Source organism: Sciurus carolinensis, chromosome 2 (assembly GCF_902686445.1).
Source record: "Sciurus carolinensis chromosome 2, mSciCar1.2, whole genome shotgun sequence".
Classification (NCBI taxonomy): domain Eukaryota; kingdom Metazoa; phylum Chordata; class Mammalia; order Rodentia; family Sciuridae; genus Sciurus; species Sciurus carolinensis.
In genome coordinates this window covers 123,315,456-123,334,204 of record NC_062214.1, presented here as the reverse complement: position 1 = coordinate 123,334,204, position 18,749 = coordinate 123,315,456, and the positions used below count along the sequence as shown (strand labels likewise).

Here is an 18,749-nt window from a genome sequence, read left to right as displayed (position 1 = left end):
TAATGAATCTATTCCAAAGAAGCATAAACTAGCTAAGACACACATGAAAATTGACTGGATTAGTTGTAGGGTTGGTCAGCTTCCTGGCCTCCATGGACTCTCAATTTCACACTTCTGGATTTTGTTCTTCCATTCATTCCTTTTCTCTTCCTCCTTGCTTTCTTTGTTTTCCTCCTCACTCTTTCTCATTTTAAACTCTTTTAAACAATCTCTGTATCTTTGTCTAATTTTATTCTTTTGTACACTATTTTTAATAAGTAGTATGGGGAGAGTCAAGAGGCACAAATAGTTCCAAATTAAATTCATCCCAGCATCGCCATCAACCTCAGAGAACAGTGAGTCATTTTCCTAGCATCCATGTTAAAACCTAATGAAAGGATTCTAACTGGCATTGCTATAGTTCTTTAATGGGTCAGGTCTGGATCTCATTTCCACCTTTGTGGGGAGGGGCCGAGGTCAGGTGGTTGACAGTCTATAAAGAACTACATGGATTTGAGGAGGGTAAGTTCCCAAATGAAGGAAGTGGGGTATAGCCATCAGTGAAAGGGAAAAGTGATTCAGGGCAGACCGAAAAATAGTCACATATTTTTATTTGAAATATAAATTAAATATTCTTGGATGAAGTATTCCTCTTCACAGGTGAAATATTTGTGTCTGTCATGTTGAATTCAATATCCATTTAATGTTAAAGACATTCACTCTTTGTTCTTAAACAAATTTGTTGTTCCCCAAATTTGTTGTTTTCTTCTTGATTTTTCCCTATGACTTTGATACATTAAAGTTAAAATTTTGAGTCTAACTCTATGGAGGTTTTAAATCATGGCTTCCATATTTGCATTCTTAGGATATTCATTTTCATGTCAATACCTAATAAATATTAACAAATATATGTATTTCTCAAAATCTTCATCTACATAAAATTATTTTGGGTGAAAATTAGGAAAGAATCTAGTTTTTTCAATTTTACTTTATTAATTTTTTCAGCCCATTCTAGTGAGTAATCTTTCATTTCCCTTCTAATTTATATTAACATACTCATTTTAAATTATTATATAAAATATAGTGCTTGTCAGTTCTGAAGTTCAGTCCCATATGATATCTCTTAGATGCCTCACATGTGCTTCTATGGAATAGATGTAAAACAGTGCTCAAGATCAGCAAGGTGTCTGAACGGAGTCACCAAGCACTCCATTTGCTTCTCTGAAAAGATCAAAGCAACAGGTGCATAGCTGCGATTGAGGTGAGTGCCCACGGAAGAACACTGAAATTCAACAGCCAGAAAAATAGAATCCACTCCCCACCCCCCCACCCCAACCCCCCCAAAAAAGAAAAGAAAAATGGAACCCATATAAAATCCAGACCTGGGACCGCAGCACAGCAAGAGAAACAAAATACCCCAGTTAGCACCTACTGCCTTGGCTTCCCAGCTGGAGGAGGAGGATTCTCCCTTGTATTGGAGCAAAGGTGAAAGAGGACCTGAAAAATCCATCAGAGTAGGTACTGGCAATCCGAGCTATTGGGGTGTTTCACAACATTCACAGTGTAATAGCCTAAGTAGATAAGAAATTTGAAAACCACATAGTATTCTGTCTTTAGAAAAGGAATTCACCTCCCAGCAAACCCTCAGGGTGTTATAACCAGGAGCCATCTTGAGAAGGGATCTACTGTCAGAGTTTGGACACCTCTTGGGGGGTGGTCAGAAACCCTATATGTTCTGTTCCCATCTCTGGGACCCCACAATCCACTGCACTGGCTCAGTGGGTAGCTGCTTCATGAACCAAACATTGCTCTGCAGAGTGACTTCTTATGCAAACGCACTGAGAATGCTGCATTATGGAGAAATGGTGTTCTTATGTGGAGGGGAGCAGAGGTCACCATCCTTAAGAACTACGGGATCAGAGCCTGCCCTCCAGGATTGGGGCCATGGCCAGTGGAATGTAGTTTTGCACAGAAGGAATTGTTCATGTTGTCCCCTCTGCTGCTCTTACAGCACCATGCATGGTGCCTGTCACTAACAAGGCAAAGAAAGAACTCTGCGGTTCCCCTGTACCCTGCCCACGTCCATGACTCCAGCTCACATCTTGCCCCCAGAATGAACAGCCTAAAAAGGTCCAGAGAGAAATTTTCTGGTGCCAGCTGCATTCCTCTCTCAATTGCACCTGTGAGTAGCTCAGTGGAGAGGAATTTTGCCTGGTTCTAACAATGACCCATTGCTGCTAGATCTCTGGTGGGTACTACAACTGAGAAAATTGGGGTAAGAAAAGCCCCTGGTCATGGCCTCATCCCCAGGTTTGCAAAGCTGAGGGAGAGTCGAAGGTCCTTGTTCTGGGTAGGCACAACCACAGTAGTAGAGAGGAAAACACAACTTTTTATGCCATTATACCTGTGCAGTTCACCAGCGTCAGGTGCCCCCACACCTTCTCTGATCAAGGGCTACTGACGGAATTGGTTGTGAGTGCCCACAGTTGGGTATTGTGATTCTTGCCCCTGCCCATCCATAAGAAGCACCTGGACCCACATCGTTGTCTAATCAAAGGACAAGTGCCTCAGACTCCTCATTTCTTCTGGAGCAACCAATGCTAGAGACAGTATCAACAATGCCTGAGGAAATTCTCTATCTCCCCATAGAGGCCACCATTCCCACTGTAGGAGTAATCCCACTGGGGTGCATCCCACACACTCTGCTGCCTATACTACACCCACCTGAAGTGCTAGAGTCCCCACTCTTGTGCATCGCACAGAGACAGTGGACCTCTCCAACTGCAATATAATACACACTGTGTTCCAAATCACTAATAGCTGAGGAAGCTTTAGGGGATTTACATTGTGGTGCCCAACTGAAAATAAACTCAACAATGCATGACAAACTGACACCCCAAGACACGTTCTGAGGAGAAATCTGTGTATGAAGGCTATCCCATAAAAGTGGTAGAAATGTTTAGTAGATGTGCAAATCACAACATAAGAAAAAAACAAGGGAATGTGGCATATCCTAAAGATCATAACTCTCGAGTAACAGATTCCAAAAATATCGAAGTAGATGAAGTGCCTGATAAAGCTATCCCACTCCTCAGTTTATACCTAAAGGACTTAAATTCAGCATACTACAGTGATGCAGCCACATCAATATTCATAGCAGCTCAGTTCACAAGAGCTAGATTGTGGAACCAACCTAGATGCCCTTCAACAGATGAATGGATAAAGAAACCGTGGTATATATACACAATGGAATATTACTCAGCCATAAAGAAGAATAAAATTATGGTATTTGCAGATAAATGGATGGAATTGGAGAATGTCATGCTAAATCAAAAAACCAAAGGCCAAATGTTTTCCCTGATATGTGGATGATGATACGTAATGGGGGTGGAGAGTGGGGGTAAGAGAAGAATGGAGAAAGTTTAGATTACGAAGAGGGAAATGGGGGTGGGAGAAGGGGCGGGAGTTTGAAAGATGGTTGAAAGAAACAGACATCATTACCCTATGTACATGTATGATTACACGAATGGTGTGAATCTACATCGTGCACAACCATAGAAATAAAAAGTTGTGCCCCATTTGTGTATAATGAATCAAAACGCAATCTTAAAAAATTTTAAAAATAAGACAAAAGTTGCTTACTACAAATGCTACATCTAAGACTTTAGAGTTCATTCTTTTTCAAATAACCACTTAACTGTCAGAGATAAAATTACATCAAATTTTGTTTAAAGCTGTGATTGGGTTTTATTTGTGATTCTAGAATCTGGTGACACCTCATTCTCTCCAGTAGAATAGATGTATGATGAGCTGAGCAGAGGAAGTTGGTTTTATAAGCAGCAAAAGGCTAGAAGAAATCAGAATCAAAGACAAAAAGTAGAGTTATTTCCCTTAGAGGATTAGAACTGAGGGCATTTCCTTGTTACACTGATTCAGGTTATTTGGAATCTCCTGGGTTGGGTCAGTTTGGTTTGGTTTGAAAATGGGTCCATTTCAAAGTTAGGTTTAATTGCATGGCACTGAGCACTATGAGTCCTTTCTGGTTTGGTCTGTCTGCTGGGACCTAGTGTAGGCAGCTAGTCCAAAACAATGGCTTCCCACAAATATCATGTAGTACAATATTATACTTGGTTAACAACTCTTTACATCAAAATTTCTCTTTTTCAAAAAAATTGGTATGGGTCTGCCTCCTTACCGGACCTTAAAAAAATCAGTTTCACAAATAAACAGCTTCCAAGTAATGAACTGAAGAGATGAAAACAAATTAGCTAAATAGTAAGACAAATCAGAGTCAGTAAAAATTAATATTTATATTTACAATAAGATCATTTACTTAAAATGGAAAGAATATAAAATAGATAATAAGCTATATACTGACTCTAAAAATAGATCCTTTAACATTTATAGTAACTCTGTTTGCCCTTATATACAGATAAGCCCATTAGTGAGATGAAGTAGCCACAACTGTTCATCTTCCAGTCTGTTTATAAGGCAGTTAACAGACTGATATCACAATTAGATATGGGCAGAAAGCAAAAGACAGAGCACAATACAAATTAGTAAATGGTGGCATTCTAGTTAAATTTAACACAGCTTACATAACACATGTTCATCTGAAATTCAAGTATACTTGGTTTTTTTCATATATCATCAATATATTTAGGAAATTTCATTATAATTTACAAACTGAGTGCATAGTCTTCTCACTGCCACCTTCATCTCTTTATTTCTAAAAGTGTAGATGAATGGGTTTAGAAAAGGAGTAATAACTGCATCAAAGATGGCAAGGAATTTATCCAGATGTGATGTGGGAAATGGCCACATGTAGAAAAAGATTAACGGCCCAAAGAACAAAACCACCACAGTGACATGAGCTGACAGAGTGGAAAGGGCCTTGGATAAACCGCCCAAAGATTTTTTTCGAACAGTCACCAAAATAAAGACATAAGAGATGATCAGAATTAAAAAGGAGGCCACAGAAATAAAACCACTGTTGGCAGTTACCATGAATCCCAGTGTATGGGTCTCTATGCAAGCAAGTTTTATAAATCGAGGAAGGTCACAAAAAAAACTATCTAATTCATTTGGCCCACAGAAGGGCAAGTCTACAACAAAGGCCAACTGAGTCACTGAATGAATAAAGCCAATAATCCAGGAAGCAACTAGAAACAAAATGCACCTCCGTGGGCTCATGATGGTCAGGTAGTGGAGAGGTTTACATATGGCCACATATCTGTCAAAGGCCATGGCGATGAGCAGCACCATCTCAGTGCCCCCAACTGCATGGATAAAGAAGATCTGAACTATACAGCCTCCAAAGGAGATGGTTTTGTGCTTTCTGAAAATGTCATAGATCATCTTGGGAGCTGTAGAGGAGCAAAATATCAAATCAATGATGGAAAGGTTGGCTAGCAGGAAGTACATGGGGGACTGTAAATGAGGGTCAGAGGTCACAGTCAGCACAATGAGAAGGTTTCCCATCAGACTTGCTACATAGAACACACAGGAAAAGAGGAAGAGGAAGAGCTGGGTTGCCCATGAATTGGAGAGTCCAAGGAATACAAACTCAGACACCACAGAGTGGTTGGCTTCATCCATTGCCTCTGTCAGCAGTAATGTCGCTCATGTTCCCTGAAAGAGGAAAGGAGACACTCTTAGGACAAAGGACACTGATCTTGGTGAAATCATGGGCAATTCAAAAGTTGTCAGAAAACCAGACAATGGTTAATTTATTCATCTGGAGATAATTTTAATCATAAAGCAATTCATATTCCTCTGTTATATATTTTATTGCCAAAAATATATTGCACAGAATAACTAATTCCACTTATTTTGGATGGAAACTTCCATTGTGTTTTTAAGTATTATTTTATAGTCATAGCTCATATAAAAATACAAATGAAAATCTTTTTATATATTAACTATGTGAAATACTTAAGTGACAGTGGGTTTCCTAACTTGGATATTCCTCAATATATTAATACCATATGTATAACCATTGTCCCAAGTTCTTTCAAAATCCTTGTATGCATTTTTAAAGTCATAAATTTCCCTTATTTTTAAGATGCAAATTTCCCTTTGGAGACGTAAATCACCCTTATTTGTAAAGTGGACAAAGTGAGTTGTTTTAGAAGAGAGTGCTAAATTCAAGAGCAGAGGATGGCAGATGGTGGCACTCACCGTGGAGAAACTGATGCAATTATAGGGACTGTGGAGGAGATCCTGACTAAGGGTCAGGGGAGGAAAAATGTGAGCTATCAAGTAAAAGAGGCAACCAGAATGACAGTAGTGAGTCACAAATCCAAGTGAAGGAGAACAAGAGTGAATACAAAAATGTTAGAAATGTTAGAAATGTTCCTACTTGTATTTAAAGATGTTTAACCTCATGAAATAAATGCATTCTAAAATCGAAAGGTACTAAGTTTTTTTCTTATTGGTTTGACAGCTATTTACACGTTTCACAAAATTCAGGGTATTGTGGGGCAGGGAGGAGAAAAGCAGTCTCATACCTGGTGATGGAAAAGCAAACTGGTAAAACATTTGCCAATTTGGAAACGCCTTCTGAATTATTACATGCTAGGGATACTTTAACTCAGCTGTTCTGCTTCCAAAAGGGGGAAATTTTTCTGAATATCTGTTTGTCTACGTGTGAACAAAGTGGGCAAAGAAATAGTGTGTATTTGCTATTTTTGCTCAAGTATTGTTTTTAAGAGCAAAACTTCGACAATGCAATGTGTAGACAAGGAGAGTAGGAAAATAACTTTCCATGGAGTGCTGTGCAGCCATTCATGACACTGAGGCAGACCTAATATACTTAGGGCAGACAGGAGAGAGGTCAGTAGTTTCCCACACTACCTTTTGCCTTGTGATTTTAAAAATAAAATCAGACAAATAAAATAAATAGGTAGAAAATACCTAGGTCAACACAAAAAAGCCTGTTAACGGTAATTGTCTCTAAGGAATGGTATGAAGAAGAGAACTTTTACCTTTCATTCTGTGTCTATCTTAAATTTTGCAATGAGCCTATACCAATGTCATTCTTACAGCAAGGTAAATGTGTGTGAATTTTGAAATTACACCCTTCGTATCTTCAGAACGACCAAAGATATAACCATAATCTATCTTCGTTACCCCACTCCTCCTCACACCTCACACTCCAAGCTAAACGGACTCCTCTTCACTGGCTGTGCTCCTGAATGGCTCTTCCCCCTCCCTCACACACGTCCCGCACACTGCAGCCACGATTCCATCATCCACTTGGCCTGCAACGCACTTGCCCTCATTGCACTTCTCTAGTTCTTCTTCTCTTCAACACCCCACCCAGCAAAATTCCTTCTTCCTCAAAGTCTTCTTTGTAGCCTTACCTTTGTGTGCACCAAATGGACATCAATTTTTCATATATTTCTGTAACAAAACCAAAAACACTAATAATAGTAGTACAGTTCTTAGTGCTCCAAAAAAGGACCCTTTGGAATTCCCTGTTACTATAGATAATGGCTCTCCAATATGCCTTTAAAAAGTCCTTTTCAGACTTTCTCATAGCAGTATAAATGACAATCACATCATAAAGAGCAGCTTGGCTTAGAGTTAGATTCTTTTCATGGTGGTTATCATCAGAAACCTCCCCACTGAAGCAGTTGATCCAAGCAAGTGATTGAATTCTGAATTACTCCACTAGAATTTGAAAATTATTCTATCAATTCAAGCTCGATTCTAAACCCTTTTTAATTTTTACACAAAACCTTTTTTTATCTTAGAATTTCCATGCATATCACATTAACAAAGATTTTCAAATTAGATGAATTATTAGTGTTGATAAAAATTTGGAAAACAGGTTTGTATACTGGGTGGTTCTGCTTTCTAGTCAGTTTTCCATGTTCTACTTATATTGAAATCTTGAGGTCTCTAACTTTCCTATGTATATAAATGTATATACCACAGTGAATTTCACCTTTATATATGTCCATGAAAGTAGAGGAAAGGAAACAGGGGGGAGGGGAAGGAAAGTGAAAGGGGAAGTACTAGGACTGAATTAAAGCAAATATATTCCACATTTGTATAATCGTGTCCAAATGAACCCTAATGTTATGTGTAACTACAAATAACTAATTTAAAAATAATTTTTTAAAAACTTGATGTCTCTAGCTACCACACTTTGAGCCAGGCATGGTGGCACAGACCTGTAATCCCTGCGACTCAAGAGACCGAAGCAAAAGGATCTCGAGTTTAAGACTAGCCTGGGTAACATTGGAAGACTCCATCTCAAAAAGAGAAAAAAAAAAAAAATCTAAGTACCATACCTTGTATTAGTCCTCACTAAATGGTATCCCTTTTTAACACAGGCAGAATCACAGTTTGAATCTGAGCTTTCAATGAATATAGAGTGAAGTTGTCTATTTAGATCAGTAATATGAAAGGAAAATATGTTATTAGTAGGGATAAGCAACTAAAGCCCAATAGCCTTTGCAATGTCCTGAACCCCAGGATTATGTTTTAACACAGAGCACCCTTCTCTGCCCACACTCCCACTACTAAGAATAGAAGGAGGACAAAGAGAGATCTACTGGCAGTTGACTCTCTCCTCTGCTCAGGTCTGCTCATTCCTATGCAGGCCAGCATAAAGAGGAAATGAACTATGAATCACATGAACTTACCACCAATTGAGCAAAACTGATAATTCTAGAGTTTTTAAAAAGTTAAACAGTGTTTGGAGTCATTCAGATAAAGATGTGTAGTCCTGCACTTTCTAAACTTTGGTCTCAAGTTACTAACAAAGTTTAGTTAAAACAAGACTTCCTGGGTAATACTAAAATTTGCAAGGAAGCATTTCAGTCTGATGATCATAGAAGTTCCTCCACTAGTCCACTAGTTTGCTCTTCCTGAGATGAGTAGAAAGAGTTTGGAACCTACTCAAACTATAAGAACAATATATGGGAACTGGAAACACAGCCACTTTCTTCAAAAATATTTGTTCTTACTGCTATCAACGCAGCAAGACTTGCAGACTGCTATGACCTAAATGACATTTTACTAGTAAATGTGAAATCCTTTTATTTTAGAATTAAGTAAAACAAACTATATGGAGGGAAATGATTCTGATGAAGCTACACAACTAGTTGGTGACAAATCCAGAATTAATATGTTTGACTCTTGGCCTCATCAGTCTAGGTTATTTCTCCTATACCATCTTCTTTTGCTATAATTGGTCTAACCTTTGCATCTTGTCTGTGACCCAAGAAACCATAAAATGCCAAATCTATAAAATTGTAAGAAGAGAGGATTTTGAAAGTTTCACCACAAAAAATGACAAATGTTTAAGGTAATGAATATGCTAATTATCCCAATTTAATCATTATACAAAGTAGACATGTATCAAAACATCACATTGTGATAATCTGTACAATTATCGATTAAATTTTTTTAAAAAGAAAACCAAAAGTGTATGTATGTGTGTGTTTCTTTAGTATTGTCCAAAGTTCATATTTATTCCAGCTAGACAGATCTTCCACTCTTATTCTTTTCCCAAAGATCTACCTGCATGACATCTGTGCAAACACCCCAGAATAAGCCCTGCAATATTGACCACAAAGTCATGGCTTGAGTCTACTCATTCTTCAGTCTTCTACATTTCAAGTGTTGGTAAATCTGCTGTAATTCCACTGTTAAATCAGAGTTCATTTTGTTCTTGAGATTTATCAAATTCTCCCTCAGATAGCTGTGTTTCAGTTTGAAATTCTGATCCCCATCAAAGACAGTTCCCATCCTTCTAACCTACCTGGACCAACGTTGAAATTATCATGGACTTAGAAAACCACAAAATTCAGAGCTCTTGCCTTTGAAATGTTATCATTGCCTGGCATAAAAAGTCATATGTAATACCTCCATAGAGGGAAAGTAGGTAATTAGCAGCACTGAAAAGTTACTTAATGCTGTTGTAGAATCCTGAGATTGCCTTCTTGAGCACATTTGCCCAAGGGAATTGTTTCCAAGGACCACAGAAATTTGGTCACAGAATCAAACAGAAAAAGGGCCACTTGAGAGGAAATAGGAAAGAATAGGGATTGTGTGTGTGTGTGTGTGTGTGTGAAAATTACATATTTTTAAATCTTTTACCTGTTTGTTATTCTCATTTATGAGGGGAGAAATGACACACAAATGAAAATAAATAATTTCCAAAAAGCGAAAATAAAGCATATCATCTCCATAGGAAGGAATGGAGGGAGAGTAAAACAGGAACAATGTCCTTTCATGAAAATCTAAATGTGATACATGCCCAGTAATAAAGGATAACTAAATTAGAGGTAGTAAGACGCACAGCTGTCTGGTCAACATTTATTTAGTTCTTTATTATGCATGAGATATGGAGAGATGAACAGGGCATCAGAAGAGCAACACAAGGGGATAGACTCAAAATGCTAGTGGAGCTGGGATACAGGAAATGACTAACAGTTTAACCTCTCATAGGTTAAGGTCTCTTTTTCTGTAAAAATAAAATATCAACAGAATAGAAAACCTCTGGTTATATTTTATTTATTTACCCAAAAAGTATTCAGAGTCAATGAAAGGGTCATTAATAAACTATATAGAGTACTCTGTATCAATTTTCTATTGGTGCATAACAAAGTAGCTTACATCAGTAACATTTTACTTGCTCTTGAGTCTGCAATCCAGGCTAAGCTTAGCTGGGTAGTTCTTCCACTGGTCTCACTTGGGTTTCCCAATGGTGTCAGTCACCTGGCAGCTTGACCTGGGTTGGAAAGTTAAAGATAGCCTCACTTGGGTTTAAGGTAGTCAGTGCAGCTTATAGACTGGGCCTCTCTTTCAAAGGAGTTATTGTCATTCAGCAGTTTTACCCAAGCTTCCTTATATGGTGGTGGGGAGTGCTACAAGAGGGCAAAAGTGGAAGCTGCAAAGCAATACATGCCTAAGTTCCAGAACTTACGAAACATGGCTTTTGCTACATTCCATTGGTCAAAGCCAGGTACAACACCGAGACAAATTTAAGTTAGAGAAATAGATTCCACCTGTTGGCAGAAAGAAGTATAAAATAGTGTAGCTATATTTTTAAGCAACCAGAGATTCCATAACCACCCATTCAGTTAAAAAAACTTTGCTTTAGTGACCTGATGTATGTCTATCCAGAGCTCTAGGGTGGTATTATTCCAGCTTTTACTAACTCAAAGGAGCATCAGCTCTCTTCCATTCCTGTTTTTGTCTTATATTCAACTAATTTTTATAAAGTGATTTGCTTATTTTCTTATCGAGTTTATATCTTGATACTGCATGCATCTCAACTCAGTCCCATGACCTCCTACGGGATTTTGTGCCCAGAGCTGAACAGTGTCTTGATTGCCAAAGTTGTTCAGCAACACTGAAATACAGACACAGCTACTTAACTTGATCTGAAAGGAGCTTGAGGTCCTGTGAAAAGAAAATTCTCACCATCAACAAATGAGATTAGATTTATATAAACAAAGTTTGTATAGACAATATAAACTCCAAAAGAGGGAAATTTGATACATCTAAGAAAATGTCTTGCCAGACACAATGGCACACCCTACAATTCCACCAACTCAGGAGATGGAAGCAGGAGGATCACAAGTTTGAGACCAGCCTCAGCAACTTAACAAGGCCCTAAGCAACTTAGTAAGACCCTGTTTCAAAATAACAAATAAAAGGGGCTGGGGATGTTAAGCATAAGATATCAAGCAGAATAAGCCACACTAAGCAATAAGACCTGGTGACAGAACAGGCAGTAACAGAGCAAGAGTGTGCATGACCACCTTCTGAAACAGCCTATCTGTCCCTCCCCACGCAGCCCCAGACTCTTACAATTTTCTATACTCTTGGAGAATGGTTAGGCTGTGATAGAAAGAAAAGTCTTGTGAAACTAGGCACTCAAAACTGAAAAGGGCAAAAGGAGAAGCAAAAATCAAGCAAAGAACTGACAGTCCAGTGCAGTCAACAAGGTTTCAGGCAGCATGACATGGGCAACTCACAGCTAGCAGCTTGAGATGTGGGCAATGGCTTAAGTAACCCTAACCGTGTGTCACAGATGGTTTGTGTCCTCAAAGAAGAACAGCTACGCCATGGCCAGTGGCAGTGCTGATTATGTTCAAATGTGTGGGGAAGCATAACATTTGTTAAAATGTTGAACAACTAGATAAATAGTTTTGCTTACTCCAAGTATTATTCTTCATCTTTACCAACCCAAAGATATTCAAGGCCTAAGTTTACAAAATGAATGAATCAACATGGGGAAGGTTTTACTTACAAAACCCTTCATTTAAGCCAAAATCATTTGTAGTCATCATTCATGTAAACACTATGAAGAAAGCATGCCAGTATCTTTTCATTTTAGATTTGATGTATTCCACCTACTTATACAACAGAGATACCTTATACAACAGAGATGCATGATTACTCTTTGTTATTATATGTGACAGTTATGATTATTAACTGTAGCCATAAAAATTCATCAGGATTTCAAGAAAAGTTCATTTCCCAATTGTAGGCTCACTTTATAAATGACCATTCTATTATACTCAGTGCACACTCATAGGATTTGTCTCTTCTTTCATAATAAATCTCAAATTTATCAATATTGAAGCATCTGCATGGCTACAACTCTAGGCAAATATACTACCAATTTTCACCTACTTTACTACAAAAGCCTCCTAAACAGGTCTTATTTTTTTTCTACTCTTACTTCCTTAAATCATTTCTTCAGTGCTAGAGATGTGGCTCAGTGGTATGGCATAGCCTGGTACCTATAAGGCCCCAGGTTGGATCCCCAGCACAGAAAAAAAAAAAATAAAAGTACTTTGTTCTCCAGATAGAAGTCAGAGTGGTATTCTTAGCTTGACAACAGCATCTTATCATTCCTCTGCTTGAAACCTTTCAGTGATTTCCAATAACAGCATAGAGTTGAAAGGGGGACGGATATATGAAAAGATAAAGTTCAAGACTAAATAAGGGCCAGATGATGAAGAGATTTATAGCCACATTAATGAGCTTAAACTTTCTCCTGAAGGTTATAAGGAGGCACTGGAGTTGTAGCAAGGTGTGATATGGTAATATCTGTACTATAGGAAGAAAAATTTAGGGGCAGAGCCAACATTAAAGATGTACTTGCATCATAACACTACATGATATTTCATTAATATGTACAATTTTCAGACTTTTATTATCACTTTGAAAATGTTCAAAGCTTTAAAAAGAAAAAAAAAAAAAACTTTGATTCCAGCAGGTAACATCATCTCAGATCTATGGGTTACATGCTCCATCGGGATGCACAGGCTGACCTGAACACAAAGATGACTATAACTCATGTCCCACCCTTCACAGCAGCTAAAAGGATATAACTCCCATAACAGATAAGCTATTAAAATGATAAAGTTATTTTTTCCTCTGCAAGTTATACTTTTTTTTTTTTTTTTTTACTTCTAAAGTGAATGTGGTGAAACATGCTAGTAATCCCAGCTCCGTGGGAGGCTGAGGCTGAGGCTGAGGCTGGAGCATACCAAGTTTAATTCCAACATGAGCAACCCAGCAAGACCCTATCACAAAAATAAAATAAATTAAGTTGGGCATGGTGGTTCACACCAATAATCCCAATGACTCTGGAGACTGAGGCAGGAGGATTGCAAGTTCCAGCCTGAGCAACTTAGTGAGACCCTAAACAATTTGGCAAGAACTGTCTCAAAACAAATTCAAAAGGGGACTGGGTATGTGGCTTAGTGGTTAAGCATCCCTGGGTTCAATCCCCAGTTACCCACCCCAGTTACCCAAAAAGAAAAGAAATAAAGAAATAATAGTGCCTGCTCCATAGAATTGTAAGGAACCAATAAGTTTGTATATGGAAAACATTCATTAAGTGTACCACTACTGATAATGAAGATGAGAGGGAGCATTCTACAGATCACTCAGCCTTCATTCCTAAGAATGTTCATCAAAAGAACTCTGACAATGTGACATGCTGATTTTACAGGAGAGTCTAAGAGATATTTCTAATTATACTGGTCATGCCAAAATATCTCCAAATGCTTTTAGAATAAATCCAAAGCCCTCTTGCCACAATCAAGACTCTGAAACTATAATTTGCAAGACACAAGTTGCCAGACTTGCCATCATTTATAAGAGTATGTTCATATATATCTGATTTTAAATCAATTAACAGGTAGACAGAAATTCAGTTTGATCATTTATCTACTATAAGGTTAAGTCATACAATGCATTAATGGTGAACTCACCTTCACCACCACTGCTTTACTATTGATGGAAATCATCGGTAAGTCAAAATTGTCTTTAGTTCATTTCCACTGTGAAGGTATAAGAATATTGAGGTATAAGAATATTGGCAGTAGTGCAATAAAGGTGAAAATCAGCTTTGGTTTGAAACATTTTACATTGAAATATAAGGAGAATGAGCAGAAAGCATTTCTAAGTTATGTTTAAAAAGCATCCAAGTAAAAATACTGTGTAGTTATCTTGAATATTAAATGATTTAGATTTATCATCCAGCTCAGGTCTGAAGCACGGGAAGCTCCAGTACCAGCTCCAGTCCCCTTACTTGGTGAGGGTACTAGGAATACACAATAGCACGGTAACACACCTAAATGTAACCTAGTGCACTGCATTAAGAGAGATCAAAAATTTCAATGACTTTATTTTTCCAATCATCATTGAGAACAGAGTTGCATTTTGGTTTATCTTTAAGAGTGTTTAGGACATCTTCCTGTAACCCACAAGCTGATAGAACAGTTTCCACATTGCTGCCTTCATCTCCTTGTTCCTGAATGTGTAGATCACTGGATTCAGAAAAGGAGTGAGAACTGCATCAAAGATAGCAAGAAATTTGTCCACGTGAGATGAAGGGAAAGGCCAGGTGTAGAAGAAGATTAATGGTCCAAAGAATAAAACTACCACCATGACATGAGCTGATAAAGTAGAGAGGTCCTTGGATAAACCACCTGAGGAGTGTTTCCGAACAGTAACCAGAATGAAGATGTAAGAAAGGATAAGTATAAAGAAGGACCCCACAGAAATGAGTCCACTGTTGGCTGTGACCATGAACTCCAGTCTATTGGTCTTCGTGCAAGCAAGTTTAATGAGCTGAGGGAGATCACAGTAAAAGCTGTCCAGTACATTCGGGCCACAAAAGGGCAGGTCTACAACAAAAGCCAATTGGGCCACTGTGTGGATGAGGCCAAGGATCCAGGCAACAGCCAAAATTAAAATGCACATTTGTGGGCTCATGATGGTCAGGTAGTGCAGAGGCTTGCATATGGCCACATACCTGTCAAAGGCCATGGCTATGAGCAGCACCATTTCTGTGCCCCCGATAGCATGAATAAAGAAGATCTGAGCTATACAACCCCCAAAAGAGATTGCTTTGTGTTTTCTAAAAAGGTCATAAATCATTTTGGGGGCTGCAATAGAGCAGACTCCCAGATCAAGAAATGAGAGATTCGCCAGCAAGAAGTACATGGGGGAATGTAGGTTAGAGTCAGAAGTGACAGAGAACACAATGAGGAGGTTTCCCATAAGACTTGCCAAGTAGAACACAGAAGAAAAGAGGAAAAGGAAGAGCTGGATCTCCCAAGAGTTGGAAAGTCCCAGGAACACAAACTCGGACACCACAGAGTGGTTGGCTCCATCCATTGTCTCAGAGAGCAGAACTGTCTCAAACATTACCTGAAAGAGAAAGGAAAGTAACAAAAAAAGTAATCAAGCTTTGTGGGGAGTCAAAACTACATGAGTTTCAACTTATAAGGAAAAACTACTTGTTTTTGCCTATAGCTGCAAAAACAAGTCACTGCTTCTATCTTCTAGACTCCCTAAAATTCTCCACCTTTGAAAAAGAGATTAGGCAAAAAAAATTATGAATCACAAGATTATGGGAGGATTAGGAATTCTCTGCAATAATACGATGAGGGGGGAAAGGAAATAGAAATGAACTCTGATTTCTTCCTCACAGTTTATTACTCCTGCGTATGTAGTTCCCAAGCCTCCAGCAATTTCTCATAGCCTTGATTTTCCTCATCTCTTTACTCTCACTCTCCTTAATACTCTCTCATGGTTAGCTTCATGTTTTGTCACATCATATTCCCTTTTTCCTCATGAGGGAGGAGATAATGTAGAAGCCCTAAAGTTTCCCACTTTGGTCACTCAGTCCAAGGCGTAGAGGGATTACACAGCCTGGGCTATGACAGCATTCTGGTAAAGTGAAAAGTCAGAAAAGAGATTCATAATGCAGAATCTAAACCTGGATGCAGTAAAAACAAGGTAACAAACAAAAATACACAAGAATGATTCTTGTAGATCACCATCCATGCCACATTAACTTTCCAGCATTCCTGGAATGATGGAAAGCACTTCAGACTTCAAATCAAAAGAATGTGAACAAGTCCTACCCTGACCTGAGGGAACTCAAGTGCTCAAGTTCTTTCTCCCATCCCTCCAAACTCAACTCACTTCTTGAACCCAGTTTCATCATCTGTGAAATAAAGGGGCTGAGGCAGGTGATGTTAAGTGTAACTTTTCTATTATTTTATCATTCAGTGCTTTGTATCAACCATACAAAGATAAATAGATTTCAAATCACACACACACACACACAGTCTAGTGTAATGGAGCTCACCACAATGTTGATAGTCTCTTCATTCCACTGCTACTATATTGGCATCTTTTCCCTTATTTGCAGTTGGCTGTATCTCATATCCCATAGAAAGCCCTCTCTTCAAATTAATCTCCCTCTTCTCTATTCATTCTGTGACTCATTTAACAAGATTGCAAATATGCTATATCATTTATTTTGTCATTTCTTGGAATCAATTTAAATCAATCAACAAACATCTTTTAAAAGCCCGTCATGCCCAGTGCACACTCTGAACTTCCTGAAGTACCATTTAAGACTTTTGCACTAATAAATAATAAAATAAACTATTTTAAAATGTCAAAAAAAAAAAAAAGGCCCAGCATGGTAGCACACACCTGTAATCCCAGCAATTTTGGTGATTGAAGCAGGAGGATCACAAGTTCAAAGCCAGCCTCAGCAACTTAGCAAGTTCCTGAGCAACTTAGTGAGACCCTTATCTCAAAATTTAAAAAAATTATGGAGGGCTGGGGATGTAGCTCAGTGGTTAAACACTGCTGGGTTCAATCCTCAGGACAAAAAGAAAAATGTCAAATGAGTAATATGATCATGGGATTTTTAAAACATAAAAGATACCCATGAATCTAGATGATTAGGGCTGTCTTGAGAGTGAAATCATAACCTGTGCTGCAGTAAAAGAAATGGATCTAATCTAGTTCAACATACAGCATCATATCAAAGTTTAAAGAATTACCAAATCATTTCTCAAGTCTGAGGGGATGATACTAAAGAATTGATGAATCATGGGACTGGGGTCATAGCTCAGTGGTGCTTACCCAGCACGTTTGAGGCACTGGGTTTGATCCTCAGCACCACATAAAAATAAATAAGTAAAATAAATATATTGTGTCCATCTACAACTCAAAAAATATTTTTAAAAAATTGCTGAATCACCCCCAGTCTACCACAATGGTTGTTGAGTTATCTATCTATGGAAATAATGATAAAAAACAAAAACAAAAATAGTGACCGCCATGTGTAAGATATAATTACACCTTTACAGACACTATCTTGTTTGATATCTATGAAAACCATGAAAATGGGTATTATTGACTCCTTTTTATAGTTAACAGTAATTAAGATCAAGAAGAAGTGAGGTGCCAGATCAGGGAGTGGTAGACCTGATTTGATCCTCCTGGCTGCTCTCATCCAACATGTAATAGACAGCTTTTTCTTATGACTTTCCAGTTGTTGCACATACCTTAGACCCTTTCTGGGTGCCCCGTGTTCTACTCTCAGCACTCTGGGCAAATCTAAGTGAGAAAGAAGACAGATTTGTCCTCCAACATTCAAAGCATGAGGGTTTCTTAAGCTACTTCAAATGGATCCATGATTTTTTTTTCTGGCTCTTTAAATAAACATGGTAGGAGAATGTGAATCCATACACTACCTGCAGTTCAGAGCATCCTGACTGTGCTTTCAGAACCCTAATGTCTTAATCCCCAAAGAACCATTTAGCATTTCACTGAAGAGACTTAGTTCTTACCTTCTCTAGTGAGTGGATAAAGAAGCAAAGGCCCTCTGTCTCCATACCCTGTAGAAGGCTCTCTCTTCACATTGATTATGCAAATCTCTCTTTTGTGTAATTCATTTTGTGACTCAATTAACATATCATTGCAAATATGCTGAATCATTTATTTTGTATTTATTATAATAATTTGTACTCAATCAATGAACATTTACTGGATGCCCATCATGCCCAATGGACACACTGAACTTATTGAAGTATTAAAATATTCACTTCCCTTAAGGCTTTTACGTTTTTAGCACACCTACAACATGTCTCTATGTCAAAATGAACTCCAGCACTAATGCAAGTAGGTTCTATTCACACCTCCAAGACTTTCTCCTTAACATTCTAATCCCCCTTTCTGACTTCAACCTCTAATTGATATCGATGTCTAAAAACCAAGAAAGAAATCCCAGTTTCTGTGTCCTTTCTCTTCTTGTTTTATTGATGCTTGCTCATTAAGCTCAGCTAAAGCTGCTTCCCTTGTGCAAGGTAATATTTAATTGATTCCTTTACAAAATAATACTGTCACTAGAAACATCTATTTAATAAAAATTGTCCTTAGGGACTTTAACACTGTGATACAATATCCCTAAGCTATTT

The 18,749-nt window shown here is 38.1% G+C and overlaps 2 protein-coding genes across 2 annotated transcripts; both read right to left on the bottom strand.

Annotated features, from left to right (window-relative positions):
• Nucleotides 1–4,638: 4,638 nt before the first annotated feature.
• LOC124977372 (olfactory receptor 4F6) lies at nt 4,639–5,589 on the bottom strand. The gene has a single exon (XM_047540882.1). The coding sequence runs from the start codon at nt 5,575–5,577 to the stop codon at nt 4,639–4,641; it is 939 nt and encodes a 312-aa protein (XP_047396838.1). The 5' UTR covers nt 5,578–5,589.
• A 9,114-nt stretch (nt 5,590–14,703) lies between these two features.
• On the bottom strand, nt 14,704–15,654 carry LOC124977337 (olfactory receptor 4F15-like). The gene has a single exon (XM_047540804.1). It carries the CDS (start codon nt 15,640–15,642, stop codon nt 14,704–14,706), a length of 939 nt encoding a protein of 312 aa, XP_047396760.1. The 5' UTR covers nt 15,643–15,654.
• Between the last annotated feature and the right edge of the window lie 3,095 nt (nt 15,655–18,749).

Coding starts and splice junctions, on each gene's coding strand:
- LOC124977372 (XM_047540882.1), bottom strand. CDS start 5,577: ATGGATGAAGCCAACCACTCTGTGGTGTCTGAGTTTGTATTCCTTGGA.
- LOC124977337 (XM_047540804.1), bottom strand. CDS start 15,642: ATGGATGGAGCCAACCACTCTGTGGTGTCCGAGTTTGTGTTCCTGGGA.